This window comes from Panthera tigris, chromosome X (assembly GCF_018350195.1).
Source record: "Panthera tigris isolate Pti1 chromosome X, P.tigris_Pti1_mat1.1, whole genome shotgun sequence".
In the NCBI taxonomy this organism is placed as follows: domain Eukaryota; kingdom Metazoa; phylum Chordata; class Mammalia; order Carnivora; family Felidae; genus Panthera; species Panthera tigris.
The window spans coordinates 112,973,134-112,996,066 of NC_056677.1; the positions used below are offsets into that span (position 1 = coordinate 112,973,134).

Sequence of the window (22,933 nt, forward strand, 5' to 3'; positions counted from 1 at the left end):
CTCCGGCTCAGGTCATGATCTCAAGGCCCGTGAGTTCGAGCCCCACGTCGGGCTCTGTGCCGACAGCTCAGAGCCTGGAGCCTGTTTCTGGTTCTGTGTCTCCCCCCTCCCCCCACACACTCTGTGTCTCCCTCTCTCAAAGATAAACAAACATTTAAAAAAAAATTATAAAAAAAAGAAATGCTTAGCTAAGATGACGTGAAGATTCTCCAGAAAGCTAGGACTGCAGAAAACACTGAGTCCCACAGAGGATTTTTAAAAGGGTTTAGTTTTAAATAATCTCTACTCCCCCCCTCCCCATGGGGCTTGAACTCACAACCCTGCAATCAAGAGGCAGGGACTCTACCGACTTAGCTGGACGGGCACTCCAAATTTAAGTTTGATAGGAACACGTGGCTCTCACAAACACCAGTTCTCATATCTCCTTTACTCCTACTCATCCTCGAGCCTAGAGGAAACGTCACCTCTCTTGTGATCCATTCCCCGGTCCCTTTGGTACCCCACACTCCGAGAGCAGAAGCCATCCCAATCGATTAGTAGCACAGCGTGAGTTACCTGGGAGTTTGTCAGATACTGGAGAATCGCCGGCCCCAGACCTCCAGAATCAGAATCTGCGTTTTCACTTGATTCCGAGGCACCGTAAAGATTTCAGAAGACGTTTAAGAGAGTTCCTACTCAAACTTCAAAGTGCTTCCGAACGGCCTGCGGCCTTACAATTGCGATCCTTACGGTTGTAAGTTCGTGGGTCCAACCCCAGAGATTCTGACGCGGTAGTTCTAGGGCTGGGAATCCCGGATTGTAACAAGGCTGGGCTTGAGAGTTTCCGGGGAAGGTCAGCTCAAACCTTGAGAACACCTGCTACCAGAGACAACGCCACTCCTGGTAAGGGAGTTCCCGGCCACTTCCCAGAAGCCTGCCAAGCAGGGGTCAGTCGTGATTTGAGACCTCGCTATCAAAAGAGAGGTTCATGGCAAATCTCAGCCCGGGGCCTTCCCGGCCAGGACCCAAAGCGGCCCCTTGCTGACAGCTTGGTGCCTCAAAGAAGCCCACGTCAAGTGCCACCAATCTCTTTTTGGCACCCTCCACCCGTCTCGAACAGGAGAAAACCCACGTCCCCCGGGATCTGGGTGTCCTCAGAACAAAGACTTCTCCCTCTGGGCCTTAACGCCACGTGCGCACTGTAAGCAAACCAGGGCCAGAAGGAATCAAAAGCACGCGGTCACCTGTCACCGTGGGCCAACCCTCCCCGGACAGTTGCGGCCACGAGTGCCTGAGGGTCTCCGCCAAGCCTGGCACCCTGGAGCCAGGGAGCCAGGAGGAAGCGCAGTAGGAAATACTAGTCACAGCGCTGGGAACGAAGGGTCAGCACTCAGATGCCCCGTTCATTTTGGATGTCAAGTAAAGGATTTCACTAAGCATTCAACTCGAGTGGCCAGTTATCAGATTGACAAAAATGCACATGAACACTAATACCCGGAGTGAGTGAGAGGTGGCGGGGGGGGGACACACACAACTGGGGAGAGCCTGAGTCAACACTAACTTTTTGGGGCGCCTGGGTGGCTCAGTCGGTTAAGCGTCCGACTTCAACTCAGGTCACGATCTCCCGGTTTGTGGGTTCGAGCCCCGCGTCGGGCTCCGTGCTGACAGCTCAGAGCCTGCAGCCTGCTTCGGATTGTGTTTCCCTCTCTCTGTGACCCTCCCCTCTGTCTCTGTCTCTCTCTCCCTCTCAAGAATAAAGACACATTTTTTTTTTTAATTTTTTAAAAAGACTAACTTTTTGGAAGGCGTTTTGGCAATACATATCCGGAAAGGAAGGGGCCGAAGTGGGGTACAAAGGAACTTCAGCTCAACTGGCCTAAAACTTGACGGAGAATACAATCTCCCACCTTCTTTTTTTGCCCATCGTATTGGTTAAAGTCGGAAAGAATGAGAATATCCACTGCTGGTGTGAGTGTGAAGAAATGGGCACTTTTATTTACTGATCACAGCGTTGAAATTGGTATATCCTTTCCGGAAGGCAGTTGGGAAATCAATTACCAGGAGCCTTCAACTTGTGCCTGCTTGCTGATCTAGCAATTCAATTCTAAGAATTTATCCGAAGGAAATAATTAGAAATATGTGAATAGATGTGTCCACAAGGGTGTTTACCACGGTTTTGCTTGTAATAGTGAAAAACGGAAACCACCTGTATAGGCAACAAGAGACTGTTTAAGGAAATGATGAGCTGGGGCGCCTGGCTGGCTCAGTCGGTAGAGTGTGTGACTCTTCATCTTGGGCTCGAGTTTGAGCCCCACGCTGGGTATCGAGTTTACTTAAAAGAAAACAAAAATGTAAATTAAAAAATTTTTTTTTTTATTTTTCTTAACGCTTATTTATTTTTGGGAAAGGGAAAGGCGGAGTGCGAGTGACGGAGGGGCAGAGAGAGAGAGAGGGAGACCCAGAATCGGAAGCAGGCTCCAGGCTCTGAGCTGTCAGCACAGAGCCCGACGCGGGGCTCGAACCTATGAACCATGAGATCATGACCCGAGCCGAAGTCAGATGCTCAACCTACTAAGCCACCCAGGTAGCCTGAGATGGAACTTATCTTAAACGACTAAGGAACAGAGATGAAGTGTCACTGATTAAAAAAAGAAGAAGAAAGAAAGAAAAAGCAGAAGCAGAACCTTGTTTTCCCTGAAAAAAAAAAAAAAGGTTACATTGGCGCCCCTTCTAGCCTATTGACTTGACGACTTGAGACTTGACGACTGGAGACTTGGCGTTTGAGGGCAGGAAGCTGCGAGCAAAGTACAGTTAATAGTCTGTCACTTTCTGTAGACACTCAGATTTAGGTCCCATTCATACTTAGACGACATACCCACCCCACTGATGGACTCCTCGGTGGCCCCTGAGCTGGCAAGGGCAGGGCAGGGCAGAAGAAAACACAGACAAATGAGCATCTCGGAGAGTCAGCAGAGTTGCTGAGAAGCTTCGAGAAACTGAGTCTCTGAAACCTACGTGAAGGGCAACAACCCAGGAGTGGAGCGAACTGCTCTCTCCCAATATGCCTTGAGGCACCCGGTCCGATGCAGCCAGACCAAGGCACTAGGGCAATAAAGGGTTTTTCACCAGTCATCCCCAGAACGACCCCTCGTACCCCAAATCCTACCAAGAACTGTGCTTTCCAAACTGCTGGCCGTGACCCACGCGCGGGCCCCGAGATCACACCGGTATGTTAAAAATACAATAGAAAAGACTGGTATGGATGGGTTAAGGTAGGAATAGGATAAAATATGATAGAAAATAGTGTCTCCCGGGCAGTAGGAGAACAAATAGGTTGTGTGTTTGTGTGCATGGGCACGCGCATACGTACACGTATGCATAAGTGAGGTTTGATGTATTGCTTACTCTGGGTATTGTCACTTGAATCTCCCTAACCCACATTTGCCGCCTGTCCCCTGCTTTGGACTCATCAACCTCTTCACCCAAATGTTTTTTCACCGAGGGCGCCTGGGGGGCTCAGTCGGTTGAGCGTCCAACTTCGGCTCAGGTCACGATCTCGCCGTTCGGGAGTTCGAGCCCCGCGTCGGGCTCTGTGCGGACGGCTCGGAGCCTGGAGTCTGCCTCGGGTTCTGTGTCTCCCCTTCTCTCTGGCCCTCCCATGCTCATGCTCTGTCTCTCTCTCTGTCTCTCGAGAATAAATGCACGTTAAAAAAAATTTTTTAAATGCAAATGTTTTTTCACTGAGCCTGACTTAAAAATACAGTCCCAATGCCATAGATTTCTGAGAATGACCCAAAGCCTACATAAACTACCTATCCAAGGCTCCCTGCAATCAGGAAGGAATGTTTGAATCGGAGGCACTTTTTTCTCCCGCCCACTCATATGCAAAGGATAGATTCATTTCATAAAACAAAAAACGTTCGTATTTACCAGTTTATATCTTCTCAACTATTCCCTCTTTGAAAACTTGCTTTAATATCGATCGTTCTGAGACAGTGTGCTTGCCTTACAGAGACGAAATATGTTTATTAAGTGGCCACTTTAAAAGGAAAAAAAATCCAAAAGCATTAGAAGAAAAATTAATCTCAACAAAATATTTCCTGGACTCAGTTTCTGCAGAATTGCCCCACAGTCTATAATTATGAATAAAATACCCTTTGAAAAGACCTCATCAGAACCAGAGAGAAATGAGAACAATAGGGTAGGTATTACAAAAGATTGGTTCTTCTCGGATAATTGTTTTTAATAAAATGGTAAAAGTGTAGAAAACACCAGGCAACTATAATTAGGATAATAATCTATTGTTCTACAGGGATATGTACTGTGTTGTCTCTTCTACTGGAAAGCAACAAAGAAAATGAAGGAAAGGATGGGTGAATACGTTTGGAGGGTAGTTGTACGTTGAACCATACAGGTCATTAATTAATCTTTCCCTTTAAGGCAGAACGAGCCAAATAAGGAGAGTGGCTGCTATGTTGTACGTAGGGTCTAGTTTTAGAGAGAAGCCCAGGGACACTCTGGGACTGCTTTTAGATGGGACTGTATATGTTTTCTATTTTTCTGCTTAGGTATTATGGTATGCTGACACAAAGCATCTCCTCTCCACTGTTGAATTTCACTCTCTGTCACTCCTGAGTGTGTGAAACCATCCTTGGTCTCCCTAGTTGGGAGAAATTCCGGGAATGGTGGCCCCATGAAGATCCACGAAGATCTTAATTTGATCGTGACCTTGACAAAGATGTGTTCTCAAGACAGAGGTCCCAACGAGTTACGAGACCGCTGAGCGAAAAGATCAGCTTTTCATCTTCATTTTGCAGATAAAAAAAAAAAATGAGAGGGGAGAAATCAAACCACCTCCCCCCTCCCTGGGCTGGGGAGGAGAGGAAAGCCTTTGCCCAGACGTGCCCAGCCCCTGGCTGCTCGGGGTCAGAGGACAGCCAGAACCTTCCCTGGTGCCTATGGAAGAGCATGCCCTGGCCCGTCCCACGGAGACTGCCCTGTCGTTCTGGGCTAAAGTCCTGACAAGGAGCTGTGCCAGATGAGCTACGGGGAGAGGTCCTCACCTCCTGGGCCGCAATCCCTTCTCTCGTCCTTGGAGCTGTGGACCCTCCAACACTTAGGTCCCAACGATCCTGATTTATAGAATTTGGCAGTATTATCCAGTAATCGATAGCACAGGCTCTAGGGCAGGTCTGTCGAAGTTCAAGTCCTCTGCCATCTACAGCTGTGCACCCTTAGCAAGTCCCTCAACAACCCTGAGCCTCCGTTTCTTCGTCTGTAAAATGGGAGTGAACATAGTGCGTACCTCAGGGGGCTGTGCTAACGATTAAATAATTACATGTAGGTGAGGTTCTCAGGCTGGAGCGTCGTGAACCCTTAAATACCAGCCAGGTTTGTAATTATCAGAAGCTCGTGGGAACGTTCATCTCCCCTCTTTTTCAGTCGCTAGGAGTTTGGGGAATGCACGAAGGAAGAACGAGGTGATCATCCCTAGAAAAGAAATTTGGGCGTTTAAAGGAAAGCCTAGTAACCTAGGATTCTCTTCTCTAAACGATGGTTGCGTTTGCACAACCACAGAATCTTGTCTGCCTCCTTCCGTTAAGGCGACTTCCGGTATCCAACATGCACACCACACATACTTCCCCAGGCACGCATGTGCGCGCGCGCGCACACACACACACACACACACACACACACACACACAGACACACACACTCACCCAGATAAGCTTGCTCTGAGGGCCCTGAGCTGAGGGGAAGGGTGTGTGTATCTCTGTGTGTGTGTGTGTGTGTGTGTGTGTGTGTCTTTGTTTGCCAACGTCAAACAGATGATCATTGCTTAAAGGAGCGTCCTTTGAGCTTCGCCATCCCTGATAACGTCTGATTCTTCTCCACGCTTTTCCTGCCAAATGGCATTTCCTCTTCTGCTTCGAATACTCCCAGAGTGAGCTCGCTCTGCCCGGAGGCTGCCACACTTAGCTTTAGCAAGTTCTTTCTACTTACAAGTTCTTTCTTAGTTTGGTCTGAAATCTGCTTCCTTCAAGCTTCATCTAGATCCCAGGTCAGCCTAACGGCAGAGAGTAAAATAAAGCCATTTGTATCGTGAACATTAGTAAGAAAGATCCTATTCCTTCCAGAGGGAGGCACAGAGTCGCTCCCCTTCTGCACTCAGTCCCCTGAGATGACTGGCGTCTTGGGTCGGCGGGGGTTGATCTTGGACCAGAATCCCAGCTGTCTAGGGCAGCTGCCTTGGCCGGCGCCCACCCCCGTGCAATTTCCCCCCTTTCTTTTCCCTGACTATTCTAGGCTCATAACATCTAGCACGTAACGTCCTCTGCCTCACCTGACGTGACCCCGGGGTTTCATCGGGACCCCCTCGGGAGTATAGGTGGCTCTCACTCTGGGCTATAAATACTCGGAAGTGTACATCCAGCGGATGGGGTGCTGAGACCAGCACCCCCGAGAACGCCGTGTGTTTCCCAGGCTGACCCGCACCCCTCCTGAGCGACGGCCTCATAAAATGCACTGGATTTGGTTTAAGCCCATCAGTGATCATTTGCCCATCACTGCGTGCAAATCCTACAGCTTGACAGACCGTTGAGAAGGGCGGGGAGCACAGGTGTGTGTTTTGTGTCTTTTGACCTCGGTATTGATTTATGTAATTGGCTTATTTCACACTCTGCACATTTTTAAGGTGCTTAGAAATAAAAATGTTACCTTGGGCTTTCCTATCTGTTTCATGAACACAGCGGCAGAACAGAACATCCGCAGTTGCACGCCATCAGTTCCCATCTGCCCTAGGAAGACTTGATAACTGAACCCAAATGCCCCTTTTCATCTTCCCCCTCTGCGCTGCGAAGGGAACGATTTTTCACGTAGCTCTCCAACTTTTCAGCACAGCTTTTTGGTTAAATAAAACGGTAAATGGCGTTTCTAAGTAACCGCGTGGCGATATTGTCCTCTAAATTATTTATCTTATCTTGAGAGAGAGAGCGCATGTGGAGGAGGGGCAGAGACACAGAGGGAAACAGAGAATCCCAAGCAGGCCCCACGCTATCAGCACAGAGTGTGACGCGGGGCTCGATCCCACAACCATGAGGTCACGACCTGAGCCCAAAGCAAGAATCAGATGCTTAACCAACTGAGCCACCCAGGTGCCCCAGCAATGATGTTTTCCCAATTGAAGAAAGGGGTGGAAAGGGAACTAAGATTTATTGACCTTCAGTTAGGTCCTAGATGTTTTTACTTCTGTTGGTAAGATTTTAAGGGAGCGTCTCATTCACGTAGTAAAAGTGAAAGATTGTATTTATTCCCAAAGGCTAAAAAAAAAAAAAAAGAGAGAGAGAGAAATGTGTCATTAAACCTGTGCCTAAAATCAGCTCATACCGCAATTTCCAGAGTCTGTTTAAATGGATACTAGTATTTTTTAAATGTTTTATTTTGTTTCTGTCGTTGAAGATTTTCTTTACTACTTTATTTATTTATTTATTTTACTAATCTCTACTCCCAGCATGGAGCTCGAGCTCACGACCCTGAGATCAAGAGTCACATGCCCCACTGGCGCGCCAGCCAGGCACCCCTGAAACGTTTTATTTTGGGTTAATTTTAGACGCACAGAAGTGCGGCAAAGAGGACAGAAAAATTCGGTGCGTTGTTAGCTCAGCTTCCCCCGATGTGAACATCCTACGTAACCATGGTAAATTTGTCAAAACTAACACTGTTACCATTAGTATGGTACTAATAAGCACACTCCAGACTTTATTTGGATTTCATCAGTTTTTCCACTCACATCCTTTTTTGTGTTCCAGGCCCCGACCCAGAATTCTATGATGCATTTTGTCATCCAATCTCCTTAGGCTTCTCCAACCTATAAGCATTTTTTAGGTCTTTCATGACCTTCACACAGTTGAACACTAGCGTTAGTAGGTCTTCTGTGGGGAACAGAAGAAATTCTGTGGTCAGTGCGATTTAGAAAATGCTAGATTAAACAAAGATGTCTTAGAGACTGGAAGAATATGCTAATGTGGTTTTTGAATATTCAAGAAGGGACTGCAACGGGCAGCATTTCCCAAATATTTAGCCTCAGGAGCCACGATTCACAGAGGCTCGCTCGGGACTAGGGTTCTAGAAAACCCATAGGGGAAGTTTAAGTTCTATGTTTTTTTTCAATGTTTATTTATTGATTTCGAGAGAGAGAGAGAGAGAGAGAGAGCGCATACTCGAGAGCGGGGAAGGAGCAGAGAGAGAATCCCAAGCAGGCTCCGCCCTCTCAGCACAGAGCCCAACTCAGGGCTTGACTGCACAGATTGTGAGATCATGACCCGAGTCGACATCAAGAGTCCGACACTTGGGGCGCCTGGGTGGCTCAGTCGGTTAAGCGTCCCACTCTCAATTTCGGCCTAGGCCGTGATCTCACGGTTCGTGAGTTTGAGCCCTGAGTCGGGCTCCACGCTGAGAGTGGGGAGCCTGCTTGTGATTCTCTCTCCCTCCCTCTCTCTCTCTGCCCCTTCAGCGTGCTCTCTGTCTCTCAAAATACATAAAGAAAAGAAAAACTTAAAAAAAAAAGTCTGACGCTTAACCGACTGGGCCACCCAGGCGCCCCTATTTCTATGTTTTTAAAACATTTTTTAATGTTTATTTATTTTTGAGAGAGACAGAGACAGAGTGTGAGTGAGGGAGGGGCAGAGAGAGAGGGAGACAACAGAATCCGAAGCAGGCTCCGGGATCCGAGCCATCAGCCCAGAGCCCGACGCGGGGCTCGAACTCACGGACCGTGAGACCGTGACACCTGGCTGAAGTCGGACGCTTAACCGACTGCGCCACCCAGGCGCCCCGCCACGTGGCCTTCTTAAGTGAGCACATGGCCACCAAGCCTGAAGCATTTACCAGGTCCGGAGAGCTGGGACCCGGGGGACCCGGAAAGGAAGACCGATGAAGGAGCGTTTCTGCTGGGACAGGTAGGAGTGGCATGTTTTATGGACAAGAACACCCTGCCCTGAGAAGGGCAGGGAGAAGACAAAAGGATCCGGAAAGGCTTAGCCGGGCGTCTGGGGGGCCCAGTCGGTTAAGCGTCGGACTCCAGGTCTCGGCTCAGGTCGTGATCTCACAGTATAAGTTCGAGCCCCGCACGTGTGGAGCCTGCTTGGGGATTCTCTCTCTCTCCCTCTCCCTCTCTCCCCAAAATAAGTCAACATGAAAAAAAAAAAAAAGAAAAAAAAAAAAGAAGAAAAGAAAGAAAGAAAAGGCTTCGAGGCCGCGACTAGCTGGAAATCTGTTCGGAGACAGTGATGAAGGCAACACTGTCTGATTGCCTAAAATTGGCCGCGCAGAAATGGATGGCAATGGAGACGTTTGCTGCTGGGGAGAGAATATACTTTAAATTTAATGAGGACGACTCCGGAAGCCCTGCTGATTCCTGATTGATAAGTACTGAGGCGCCTCACTTAGCTTGCACGCACAGCTGTCTGCACGGAGCGTCGGTGGGTAGCTGGGCAGCGGCTCGGCCCGCAGCAGAACTGTCCGGGCCATTCCGGCTGCTGGCGACGTCACCTCCCGGACAGCCAGTGGGAGAAGGGGCAAGCCCGCGGCCCCGCAGCCCCCCAAAAGGCTATTTCGTCCACGGCGCGCCGCGCCTGCCGAACGCTCCCCAGCCTGATTAGAAAGGATTATTCTGAAGGTCTGTGAAGTATCTAGTAACCAATCTTCCTGAGTTATTTTTGAATAGCTATTGAATGGATAATTTCCATACCCATTATCAAAATGATATGCTGGAGGTGGAATTTAGCTGTATTGTATTTGATCGGTAATTGCAGAAATGTTTTATTACTGTAATATTTTTGTTGCAGATGGGGGGGCAAGATTTATTTGGGCATCTGAAGATGAACTGAAAGTTTTTTTGTTTTTTTTTTTCCCACCTCCTGCGAGCGTCATTTGGCAACACAGCGTTTCCCACCAGCGGCAGCTGCCAGGAGAAACGTAACGCAGGCCACATACAGAATTTGGATTTTTCCAGTAGCCCCATTTAAAAAGAAAGTGGGGGAAAAAAAAACCCCGCTGAAATTAACTATCATAATATGTTTTGTTGAAATATATCCAAAATATCATCATTTCAGCATAAAACCAATATAAAATGATTGATGAGAACATTTACGTCTTTTTTTTCATAACTCACTCTTCAATCTTGGGTGTGTCTTTTACCCTTACAGCATGTCTCAATTCAAAGTAGCCACAGTTTGGGGCCCCCGGGGGGCTCAGTCGGTTGAACGTCCGACTTTGGCTCAGGTCATGATCTTGCGATTCGCGTGGGTGCAAGCCCCACGTCGGGCTCAGTGCTGACGGCTCGGAGCCTGGAGCCTGCTTCGGAGTCTGTCTCCCTCTCTGCCCCGCCCCGCTCATGCTCTCTGTCTCTGTCTCTGTCTCTGTCTCTGTCTCTCAAAAAAAATAAAATAAAACGCTAAAAGAAAGACACCTAGCCACAGTTCAAGTGCCTGATAAGCACATGGGACTAGTGGCTACCGGGCCGGACAGCGTCGGTCTACAAGCCAGCGGTGGCGGCTTCCAGTTAGCCCCTAATCTGGACTGGTCTTTATGGTTTGTTCGGCGCCCAGGCCAGGGAAAAGCTCACATTGTCCTCCGCTTTTAGACGGACTCCTGTCCCCATTCATTCCCGTAGTCCTATGCAGACCCTGCCAAGGTTGTCAAATCCAAAACTCAAAATCATCTGCTGACAGTCAGGGCAGGTAATGTTGCATGATGATGATTTATGCAAAGAAAGGAAGAGGCAGCCTCCCACATCACGCTCGGAAAAGGAAAAGGGAGGAGAGACTCAGCCAGCTCCAGGGTGATCCAAGTGCACAAAAATCACCAAGATGTCTTGCCCTTCGGCACCTTTCAGCATTTAGACCCTTCCCTGTGGCTGGGCTGGGCTTGCCACAGGTGATGCTGGACCCAAATCCCAGGAGAACCAAAACAAAGCTGGCTCGTTGGGTTGCCTTTACACTGCCGTAATAGGATTCTGAAATGAACAGCGTTGAAAATTGGCAGGCACAACTGATTCCTCTTGACTGATGGTCTTTCTAGTTACAGAATGATAATGCCATTTGAATTCTCTTTGTTGTGATGGATTTGGACCCATAGCTGCATATCCTCGGCATACTGAAGGGATGCTATTATATGGGACATCTCTGGCCACGGCGTAGACTACCATACTTGGGGGAGCCATAAAGCTAATTTTGATGTGCGTGCACTGCTTTGGCATTGATGTCTCTTCTCTGGTACTGCGACCTAATCCTATCGTTCTCTAATTGCTTCCCATTTGTGAGATTTGTCTGTCTGGCAACGTGGGTCAATTACTGGAAGACGATGTGTTTTATATTCTACTATTTCTTCTCTACCCTCACCACCAAGCCCAGCCCGGTGCTAAACACTCAATGCCGTCAACCCTTGTCCACTTGATCTAATTACCAGCTGTCCAACAATCCACCTCTGAAAAAGCTATGGCCATTCTTTTGGAATATGAGCACATTTCCACCGCTCCTTACTCTCCTTCCTTAAATGGCTTCGTTTAGGTATTAGATGTGCAACTCACGGTAAGTTTCTATACCAGCACAAATGCGAGCAGGTGAAAAACCCAGTTACCAGGTTGATTTGTCTGTGGCATTAAGAACTGATGGCTGATCTTTGCCCCTGAAAAGGCTGGGTGTTTGGGGGTTTTCTTTGTTTTGTTTTGGCATCCCCTATAATGTTGCCAGTGTCATCAATTCAGTAGGCATTTTGTTGAAGGCTTACTGTGTGCTAAGCCTGCGCAATGGCTTAAAAGAGCTTGGCCCGCATGCTCAGCGGTGTCTGGTGGGGACATTTTAGAATGTTGTATTTTACTCTTCCTTATAAGAACACATGGAAATGCAGAAAAACTAAAGGATTCATACTAATGACAGGAAACACCACCTCGAACTTAACTGAGACAAACACGGAAATCATTGGATGTGCTGTAACACGGCACGTATTTAGCTGCGATTGGATTTTCGTTGGGCTTAAGGCATTTCTATCTTCAAGTGTGGCATTTCAACTCCCTCCCACGTCCCCAATAACATGTGAGTCTACGGGTTGACTTTGATACAGGGGAATTTTGCACGTACTTTCGGGACTGCTTTCTCGAGGAGAGCAGGGTGCTACTTACGTAATGTTTGGACTCACCAGCTTTAAGATGATAGCTAACCCCTGAACTAGCAGCAGCTGTTTCCTACGTGTCTGTTCGTTTGGTCTTCTCATCAACCCATTATTCCTTGGTTGACAAAAATTGATAAAGTTAGTTCATTGCTAAGCTTAATCACCAGAAACGGTCCCGTCCGATAACATCATACTTTTCTACATTTCTCCTATTATTTTTTATTTTATGCCACTCAGGATTGAAACGGACAGAGGGCTAAGTAAAGTTGGAAAATACATTAAATAAATGAAAGCTACTTTGTCCGCCTGCACAGGTGGCCATAAAGAACAGCTTTTCCCTAATGGCAAAGTCCCACAGCTCCTAATCTTTGAACAGGCATTTTATGCCCTGATTGTGACTAAAAGTAGCCCAACATGTAGAGAGGCAAATGAAACATATTGGCCCATAAAGATTTCCTTTTAAAGACGGAAGCTATCCAATTTGCTTGGCTAAAAAACTGTGTTGCTGGGGAGTTCCACCTCTTTGGAAATTAGTCCCAGCAGGCGAACTATTACATTCCTACCTTCGGCGGTGAAAGGTCTTTTAGGAGATGCTGCGATCCACCACTCTCCTAACCTTGGACTTTATGTAAAATAACATACCTGTAACCTTGACGAGCCAAATGAATTCGTTTAAGACATAATTTAAACTCTGCCTTGTTGAAAGAAGCTAATGAGGGTGGCTGTTTTTATTTTAAGCTCCGAGTTTAATGTTTAAGTGACTCACCCGGGGACATGGCTAAAGGGCACATTTGGATTCTGTGGGTCTGGGAAGGGTCTGAGATTGAAATGTCTTACAAGCTCCCTGGTGATATGAATGCTTCTGGTCCAAAGCCCCACACTTTCAGTAGCCAGGGGCCTAGAACATAGGCTACTCTGATGCACTCAGGAACGCATGCCGTCTTCCTTTACAGGATGCAGGATGCACTTAGGAAATGGATGGGTTTGTCCCTCTCTCTAAATATTTATTTGGAGAGGAGCGCCCGGGTGGCTCAGTCAGTTGAGCGTCCGACTTCGGCTCAGGTCGTGATCTCGCGTGCGGTCTGTGAGTTTGAGCCCCGTGTCCGGCTCTGTGCTGACAGCTCAGGGTCTGGAGCCTGCTTCGGAATCTGTGTCTCCCTCTCTCTCTGCCCCCCTCCCCTGCTCACGCTCTGTCTCTCTCTCTCTCTGTCAAAAATAAATTAACATTAAAAAATTTAAATATTTCTTTGGAGAGTGAGCATCTTTGTGAAAGAAAGAAAGAAAGAAAGAAAGAAAGAAAGAAAGAAAGAAAGAAAGAAAGAAATTCACTTCTTGTGTATATGGTTATGTGCCAGGACTGTTAGGGACTTTCATTTAATTCTGACAGGTAGCGTGCAAGGTGGGTGGTATTTGCCAGTGAAGAATAAAGAGCTAAGGGGGATGTACTTGTCTAAGGTCAAGGCTCCTTTCCTCTCTAGCATCCTGTCCCCAAATTTCCAGTCTTATGACCGTGTCCGAAGGTGCCATCCAATTCACCTCATTTCCTTTTTTTTTTGAAGTTTACTTATCTGGGGGGAGACAGGGAGAATGTGCACGGAGGAAGGACAGAGAGAGAGGGAGAATCCCAAGCAGTCTCCATGCTGTCAGCGTGGAGCCCGATGCGCAGCTGGAACCCAAGACCCATGAGATCGTGCCCTGAGCCAAACTCAAGAGTCGGACGCTTAACCGCTGGAGCCACCCGGGCGCGCCTACCTCATTTTCAATCTGATCTCTGTGATTCTCAAAAGAAACATAGTACAAGCTGAAGATGAGCTGCTCTATTTCATAAAATGTAATGAAGCCCCATGACGGCATAGCTCGCTATTTCATCTCACCAGATACACTACCAGGCCCTCTGCGTCCCGCAAAAGCAGCAGTTATACTCACTAACAGCCCAGGATGTCATCTTTAAGCAAGAAAGCAGTCATTAGGGTTATCCCCTGACCCCACGTGTCTGTCTTTAGTCGCTCACCTCTGGCCAGCCCTCCTGGATGCCAAAACAAGCCGGTCGGTCCCTCGGCTGTTTGATCAAGAGGAAGTCAAGAAATCGGTTTACATTCACCGTCGAACTGTCCCGCCACTAACGCTAAGTCCAGAGGGCACGGAAACGCTGGGCGCGAAACACTTCAAACAGGCATTCAAAGAAAACGCATTTCAATCGGTCATGGGTCTAATAGGACCCAAGTTCTATCAGTAAACAAGTTTCTTGAAAAAAGAAAAAGAGAGCAAGTGACCGGAGGGAGAATTTGTACCCAACGATTTTTCTGTAACTAAAATACGGTCGACGCACACTGTTAATGTTAGTTTCAGGCGTACCACGTGGCAATTGGACACCTCTATCCCATACCCAACATTTTGAGACAACATGGTTTCCACTGGATCCTAGATGCAGATCTCATTCTGCCTGGGAATAAGGAAACTGATGGGAGTAAACAGAACAACGAAGTTGGTCCACCAAATTTAGCTCACCAGGCAATTATCAAGCACCTGCTGCATGCACTGTTTTGGGTGATAGGGGGACTGAAAACAGTAAGGGCCAAGGCTTCCTCTCAAGACCTTAAGGGCGGGTACACAAATGACTCAGACAAGGTGTAGTAAGGTAAGGGACAGGAACAAAATGCCAAGAGGATGGAATCAAGATTCGAGGGAGGGGTGTCTGGGAGGCTCAGTCGGTTGAGTGTCCGCCTCTTGATTTTGACTCAGGTCATGATCCCAGGGTTGTGAGATCAAGTCCCACGTTGGGCTCCGTGCTGAGAGTGGAGCGTGCTTAAGATACTCTCTCTCTCAGGGCGGCTAGGTGGCTCAGTTGGTTGAGCGTCCAACTCTTGGTTTTGGCTCAGGTTATGATCTTGCCGTTGTGAGTTCAAGCCCCGCTTGGAGCTCCGTGCTGACGGCGTGGAGCCTGCTTGGGATTCTCTCTCTGCCCCTCCCCTGTTTGCGCACACTCCCTCTCTCAAAATAAATCAACTTTTTAAAAATAAAAAAAAATAGATTCTCTCTCCCTCTGCCCTCCCCCCTGCTCATATACTCTCTCTCTAAAAAATAAAGAAAAAGAAAATAATAATAATAAAACTTATAAATAAAATAAAATTGGGGCGCCTGGGTGGCTCAGCCGGTTATGCGTCCGACTTCGGCTCAGGTCATGATCTTGCAGTTTGTGAGTTTGTGCCTCCTCCCCGCTCGCTCGCTCTCTCTCTCTCTCTCTCATTCAAAAATAAACATTAAAAAATAGAAAATAAAATAAAGGGCACCACGATGGTTTATATGATTCAGTTCTACCCATATGAATACTTCGGTGTCACCCTGGCAGATACGAAGGCATACGACAAAGCCAGAGCGGCAAGAACAGTGTTGTACTGACTCCCCAGACAGACCAAAAGGCCAGCAGATCAGAATCGAGCGCGCGCGCGTGCACACACACACAGACACACACACACAGAGTTGCTGGTCTCTATTGCCGCAGAACAAACCACCCTTGCCCCCCTTAGTGTATAATCCACAGAGCAGCCAGAATGATCACTTTAAAACTATAAGTCACATCATGTCACGCATCTGCTCAAAATCTTCCAAGAGCTTCTCGGCACACTTCAAATAAAATCCATAGCCCCTGGCATGACCTATAAGGCCCTCATGTTCCCGTATCCGTGACCTCTCCGACCTGATCTTCTAACACTTTCTCCGTTGCTCGCTTGGCTGCGGCCACCTCCCTGCCGGTCCTTTAACACGCCGACCTCAGGAAACTCGCTGCCTCCCGGGCCCGTGTAGCCCCATAGTTCAATTCAGGTCTTCACCCAGATGTCGCTGCTTCCGGGAGGCCTTCCCTGACCGACCTACATCAGATGGGACCCTCTCACTCTCTGTCCCTTCACCCTGCTTTATCTATGTATCTCACCACTCACCTCTTCACTTGTTTGTTTCCGCCGCCTCCTTCTAGAACATAAATTCTGTGAGGGCAAGGCTTTTTGTGTGGGGTTAACCATCATAGCCCCGGTACCCAGGACAGTGCCTGGTAGGGATCCAGGCTCCTTGACCCACTAAGGAACTGATCGATGCCTTTCCCTCCCGTCTTGCCTGCCCCAGTCTACTCTGCCCCCCTGCAGTCATGAATCTCATCCTTTTTCTCTGATTGAAGTTCCCCAGGGGTTCATTATCAAGGTCCTTCTCGCTCAGGCCCCGGCCTAACTTTTCCAGTCTTGTCTCCGACATTTTCTTGCCAGGCATTCTATCTGTGTTCTGGTCCAGTTGTTTTAAGTTTTTGTTTGTGTCAGCGGAACCCTTGTTTGCCCCCTCAAATAAGATCTTGTGTGGACCTGTGATGTAGAAAATGGATTAAGGCAGAGGTGCTTTGGTGGAAACCGGGGCAGGCATGCTAGGATTCTGCCCATGTGACCTTCCACCTTCCCTCTAGCCTCCCCCTGAAGCAAGTCCAGCAACCAAGCTACTAAAACCCGTACTCTAACCAAGCTCTAAGACCCCGTGTCTCCCAAGACCTCTGAACACCCCGCGTCCCCCACCCTGAATGTCCTTCAGAACCATTTGTGCAGCTCCAGATCCTACCTACACTCAAGAGCCAGTCCGATGTCACCTCGTCCAGGAAGATTTCCCTGGTCTCACCACACATGACTCTTTCCTTCTCTGAACTTTGTTCGCGCATCGTTTATGGCCCTTACTTTCTGCATCGGGGAGGTTGGTTGCTAAGTTGTTTATTGGGCAGTGAGCCCCTTGAAAAGAAATGGGCGTTCGGTGTTTGCTAAGTGAATGATTCCCCGTGCTAGCCCCTCAAGTCCTCGTGTGGTGCCTCGCCCCCAGTCGGTGCTCAATACGCATTTGTTGGGCGAATGAATGACGAAACGAGTTTCTTACGCTATACGGAGCAAAACCAATTTTTAAGCTGAGCTTCTTTAGCTTGTTATGTGTTTCTCTTTCTTTTGGTCATAAAAACAGACAGTGCCTCCAGTCCCCTGTGGTGCCCGAAGACTTAAGCAAGCCGCTCAATAACATTGCTGAATTTATGATCGGATTCATGAAAAGCTTGTAGCAAAAGTATCCTAGTGAGGAAATGACCGTTCTGGGGACTTCAATGTTAACTGGTGAGGCAACATTAGTTTTACGTGAAAGAAAACATCTCATTGTGTAGACCTCACACAGCTGATAAATATGCCAGAAGGAGTTTGTCCCAGGGCACCCCGCAGTAGATGCAAATAGGAAGACACTCACCACGGCACACGGAAGTAGAGGGAAGCTTGCTGTGTGACCTTACAAAAGTGAGTCCCGCTCTTGCGGCCTCCGTGTCTCAGTTTTTTAGTGTGGGAATGACGTTCGTCTCAGTGATCTCCAGTCTCCCCTCCAGTCCAAGCCATTTACGGTTCTCTTGGATCGGAAGCAGGCTACCCATTTCCACTGGATGGAGTCCCAGACAGCTACCCCCCCCCACCCAGGCACCTGGCATCCGGTCCTGCTGTTCCGTGAGGACCCCCTTCTAGTAACCCTGCTGGGTACAAGGCACATCGCCACCTTTGAACCCATCCGTTGCCAACGACCCCCTGGATACAGTTCCAAAGAGGGAAAGGCAAATGAAGATCTATCCGGCCGGGGAAGAAGACCCGTGTTGGCAAGGCATTCTCTTGGGTGAATCAGCCTTCTTGCCTCCAAATACCCGAGTGGTTGAAAAAGAAGGAGGCCACCTGCCACAGCCCACACCCGATACCGCACTTATTACTGGGTGGTCACAACCACATCCTGTAGCCACAAGGGATCCACGATGGACTGAATGTTTTGTGTCCCCCAGAGTTCATATGTTGAAATCCTAACCCCCGACGTGATGATATGAAGAGGTGGGCCTTTGGGAGGGGATTAGGTCATGAGGTGCAGCCCTCACGAGTAGGAGTACTGCCCTTATCTACGAGACCCCAGAGAGCCCTCTTCCCACCTTCGACCACGTGAGGACACAGTGACAAGGTAGCAGTCTACGAGCCAGAAATTGCCCCCAAGCGGGGAAAACTGCCTCCTCACATCTCCACCTCCTTTGCCCCGTTTCTCTGAGCTCCCTTCCTGAGAGCAGCACAGCGGATCTGACAGAAGTAGTCAGTGCGTTGTCAGTAACTCACATCTGTCCCCGCCGGCACCAGAGAAATAGCGAACGTTCTGCTTGAGCGGCTCGGCAGGCATGGATTTGGAATCTGGCTTCCTCCGCAACTAGCTCCGTGACCCTGCTCAAGTGACTTCCCCTCTCTGCCCCGTGTCTCTGGCCTCTGTCAAAGGGAGGGGGGCCTAACGGTCCTGTCTTCGGGGCTTGGCGTGAGGAGAACGTGAGCTGGTGCTTGTGGCCAAAAACGTAGAACGGCGCCTCACCTGCAAGAAAAATTCAGTAAGTATTGACAATTGCCACGATGCTGATTAAGCCTGAAACTCCCTGAGTGCGGCGAAACCCCCCTGATTCTGCAGGTGTTCGTGGGTGGTTGTTGGAGGGGTAGCAAGCTTCCGGCCAGGATTCCTTATACTGGTGTGCACATCGTATTTACATATGGCTTACTATGGGCTCCTTCGAAGCACGTTATGTGTTTTCACTTCACTCCTGCACCAACCCCGTGAAGTAGGATTTTCGGCATCACGGTCCCCGTACTCCCGAGACGGAGAAGAGAGGACATTTGCCCGGCGTCCCACGGTGGGTAAGTAGCGGAGTTGGGGCATGAGCCTTTACGCCACCGGTAACCCGGGGAGGCAGGTGTATTACCTCAAACCGGGGTCGGTGACCCCTCGAACCTTCCGACCTGTCGCTAACGAACTGCGGTGAGCCCCGTTATTCACGCGGAAGGGTTGCGGGCAAACCACTGCCACCGAAGGGTAGGAGGTGGCAGGAAAGGTATTCATCCTCCCTGAGGAGAAGGCAAAGGATTCTTCTTCGCTCCTGATGCCCGGTGACTGGGCTCACCCAACGCCGGTGGCAGGCTTCGGCTCGGCACGCACAAAGTCAAAGCTTTCGAGACGAACGGTTCTTATCTACACACTTACGAGAAAGATTTGCTCGTTAACGTGTTTTCGGGACGTGCCGAAGCCGCTTCTACATCCTTCTTACCAGCTTGCCTCCAAAGGCAAGGTCTGTCATCCGCTGAGCAGTTACAACGCGCCAGGCGCTGTTCTAACAGCTGTTGGCACGTGTTGTCTCGTGTAGCCCTCAATCCTACCTGCTAAGTTGGGTCCTGTCATCATCCCCATTTTGCAGATCGGAAACGCAGGGGTTCGAAAAGCGTTGCTCGCCTGCAGGCTCGCAGGGAATGGCCTGTGTCCTCACCTTGGAGCTTTCCACCGCTTTGGGCCAGAACTGCTCTGGCCATTCTCTAGCCGTGTCCCTCCCACGGGGCAAGGAATCTGCAGGGCCGAGGGAAGGCGTCCCCCCCGTCCCCCGCCTCCATCCCCGGAGCCTGGCCTCCCACCACCCAGCTTCTAGACCAAACACAGAGAACCCGGGACCCCGGAAATTCCTGCCCGAGTGACTCCAAACTCACTTCGGGGGCCTGAGAGGGACAGTGTGAGCGCCCTAGGTCTGAGGCGTGATAGAGGAACGGCTGTTTGTGGGGGCTTCTGAGGAATTCTGGACCTGCCGAGGTGAGGCCCAGTCCCCGGGCGAGGGAGGGGCGAGGGACAGGCTCTAGGTCAGAGACTGGCTCCCCCTGTGTGGCCGTGTTCCAGCCCAGAGTTCCAAGGAGCACGAGAATTTTAAATTCCAGCCTGGCCTTTCCGATTGTCGCAAAGGCGTATTTGTCGGGAGAGGAAGGCTAGAACGTGTTTTATTGGCCCATTTGCTAGCTTTTCCCAGCTAACTCTTGGCCCAGCCTCTCAAATTTTAGGCTTGCCCCCAGGTACACACGGGATACGGTTGTGCTCTTCGTCCGGGGATCGCCTCGAATGCCACTTCTTCCAGCAATTTGTTCCTAAGGGCATGAGCCAGAACTACTTTTCCTCCCCCCTCCTCGTGTGCCAGCCTCTGCCCCAGCCTGCCTGGCCACACTATCTGAGCTCCATTTCTCTTCCCCACGAGATCGTGAGCTAAGAACTTAAGCTTGTCCACCTGCCAGGCCCTCCGCACCCAGCACGGTGTCTCCCCATACACGTGCCCGGAGATGTTCGCCGACTGAAAGACACAGAGGGAGAAAATAAAGGCGATACCCCTTGGGGAGCAAGGAAAGAAGGCGAAGGCATCAGGAGCGTCCTTGGCATGAAGACAGGTGAATGGACAAGAGTTTCCTTTTCTTCCCTCCTATTAGTGGAAAGCGTCCAACACATAGAGAGCGGCGTGAGGAGTTTCCGGGCACCCTTCTCCGGCTGCAGCAACCATGAACTCACAGCCACCGAAAAGCAAGAGTTTGCTGATCAAGAACTTGGGATCACCACGCCCAGCCGAGCAAGCGCGGGAGCAGAATTCATTGTGGCGACCGCAGAGGCCGTGGGCCAGGAGCTCGTGCCAAGTGGTAGCCTGTGTGTGAGCGGGGAGGGGGGTCTCTTCTTCCCACCGTGATCCTCAGTGGCAAGGAGCTGGGCCAGCGTGGGGCCCGTGGCCGTGGCTGCTCACTGAGCTGGCCGTCTTCCTTCGCTCGTTGCCAACCCCACACTCAGTGATTTCAGACACCTCTGTGCGCATCCATGCTGACTTGTCTTAATTCTGTCAAAGCCTTCTCTCTCCCCTGGAGCTGTCTGGGAATTCTGGTTCATTGTTGCTGGCAGTTTTTTACTTCCTTTGTGCTTAACTTTTGAAATACGAAAGGGGTTGGACAGTGTCAGACAATATGGCCCCCGTCACGCCACATTTTACATTGAAATCATCTTTAGGGGCTTTGCTCCTTGACACAGATGGTCTCCATATCCTAGGAGATGGTCTTTTGGCACGAAAATGAAAAAGCTGCGCCCCCTGTGAATCAAGAAACTTGGCGAGTTTATTCGGGCTCAAGTCAGACGACTCCTCTATTAAAGGCGCAGATGAGTTCGCACTCGTCTTTCCCATCTGGTCATGGCCCCCCATTCACCCCGAAGCTCCTCCCCTTTTCTAAGGCGCTCAGGGGGACCTGCCCCGAGTCGAGTGGGCTCCCTGCGTCCCCGGGGCCCTGTTCGGAAAGCCCCCGTCTGCAACCTGTCCACCCTTCCAACAGCCTGCCCCTCATGGCTCCCGGCTCACCCGCCTTAGCTCCGTGAGTGCCACCTCTTGAGAGCCTCGCTTTCTTCTTCAGTGAGCTCTTTGGCTCTTCTCTAGTAATTAATGCCTCCCTTACAGGGAGAGGAGTAAGCAAACCTACGGGCACCCTCTCCGTCTCTTCCCCTGACTCGTCTTGTACTTCTCTCGCTCTGTGGCTTAGACAGCACGTCACCGTACTAATTCCCTTTCCCCCGATTTAGGTCCCGTTGGCTCTTTCCCTTCCAGCCCGTTCTTGCGGATTGTCCACCCACCGGGCCAGACTGACATCAGACACCTCACTCTCCTGGAAAACGTTCCTTTTCCACGTCGCTGATGTATTCCATTTTCTCCTTCGTAGCATCTATCCAACTGTAATGTGCCCCAGGGACCTCAGAAGGAGATTATTTAATGGCTGGTCCCTTCCTCCTCGCTACTAAGCTCCAGGGGGACACGGATGGCATCTGAGCTGTAGCAGATCCTCAGGATTATTACAAATCAACTATTCCTTAGGAAAAACTCCTCTTTCTCCACAATTCCATGCCAAGCCAGACACTTCTTGTTTTCGTTTGTTTTTCAGCTGCTATGTTCGTCTAGGTATTGCTTCTCAAATCCACAGTTTTAGGGGATCGGTGGATTCTTGTTTTCACAGGGATTTTGGTTTCGTCTGACTTTTATAGTTAAATCAACTGGACAAGCTGTGCTACAATGTAAAACATTCGTCATGTAAATTAATCACTCAGTACTAACTGTTCTGTTTCATAGTATCTATAACCCTCAAGGTTCTATTATTTGGTGCCAGGAAATGTCTCGTTACGTGCGGGTATGTTCGTGTGTCTGTGTATGTGAGTCGCGTTTTAAGAATGCTGCAAAACACCGGTGGCCATCGCCGGAGCTACAGCGGCCAACATGAAGTTCAATCCGTTTGTGACCTCGGACCGGAGCAAGAACCGTAAGAGGCATTTCAACGCAGCTTCCCACATTCGCAGGAAGATCATGTCTTCCCCTCTTCCCAAAGAGCTGCGACAGAAGTACAACGTTCGATCCACGGGCATCCGGAAGGACGATGAAGTACACGTTGTGCGAGGACACTACAAAGGTCAGCAAATTGGCAAAGTGGTCCAGGTTTACAGGAAGAAATACGTCATCTACACCGAACGAGTACAGCGAGAGAAGGCCAATGGCACAACTGGCCACGTGGGCATCCACCCCAGCAAGGTGGTTATGACTACACCAAAGCTGGACAAAGGCCGCAAAAAGATCCTTGAACGCAAAGCCAAATCTCGCCAAGTAGGAAAGGAAAAGGGCAAACAGAAGGAAGAAACAATCGAGAAGATGTGGGAATAAAGTAATCTTCTATACGACATTAAATAAAAACTGTTAGAATGAAACAAAAAAAAAAGAATTATGAAAAACACAAATCCAAGGAGTTACACGGACCTGAGAATAAATGATGTTTGAATTTCTTTCTTGCTCCCTTTCGTGTCTTAAGATATCAAGTTGAACTTTCCAAGATTAAGAGATTCCAAGAGGAACAATTCCGGTGATCTCAGAAGCATCTATTTCAAAGGCTTGTTTTTACTAA

At 49.3% G+C, this 22,933-nt stretch overlaps 1 protein-coding gene across 1 annotated transcript; it reads left to right on the forward strand.

Annotated features, from left to right (window-relative positions):
• Window positions 1-22,257: 22,257 nt before the first annotated feature.
• Window positions 22,258-22,695, forward strand: LOC102949985 (60S ribosomal protein L26-like). The gene has a single exon (XM_042974838.1). It carries the CDS (start codon window positions 22,258-22,260, stop codon window positions 22,693-22,695), a length of 438 nt encoding a protein of 145 aa, XP_042830772.1.
• Window positions 22,696-22,933: the final 238 nt, after the last annotated feature.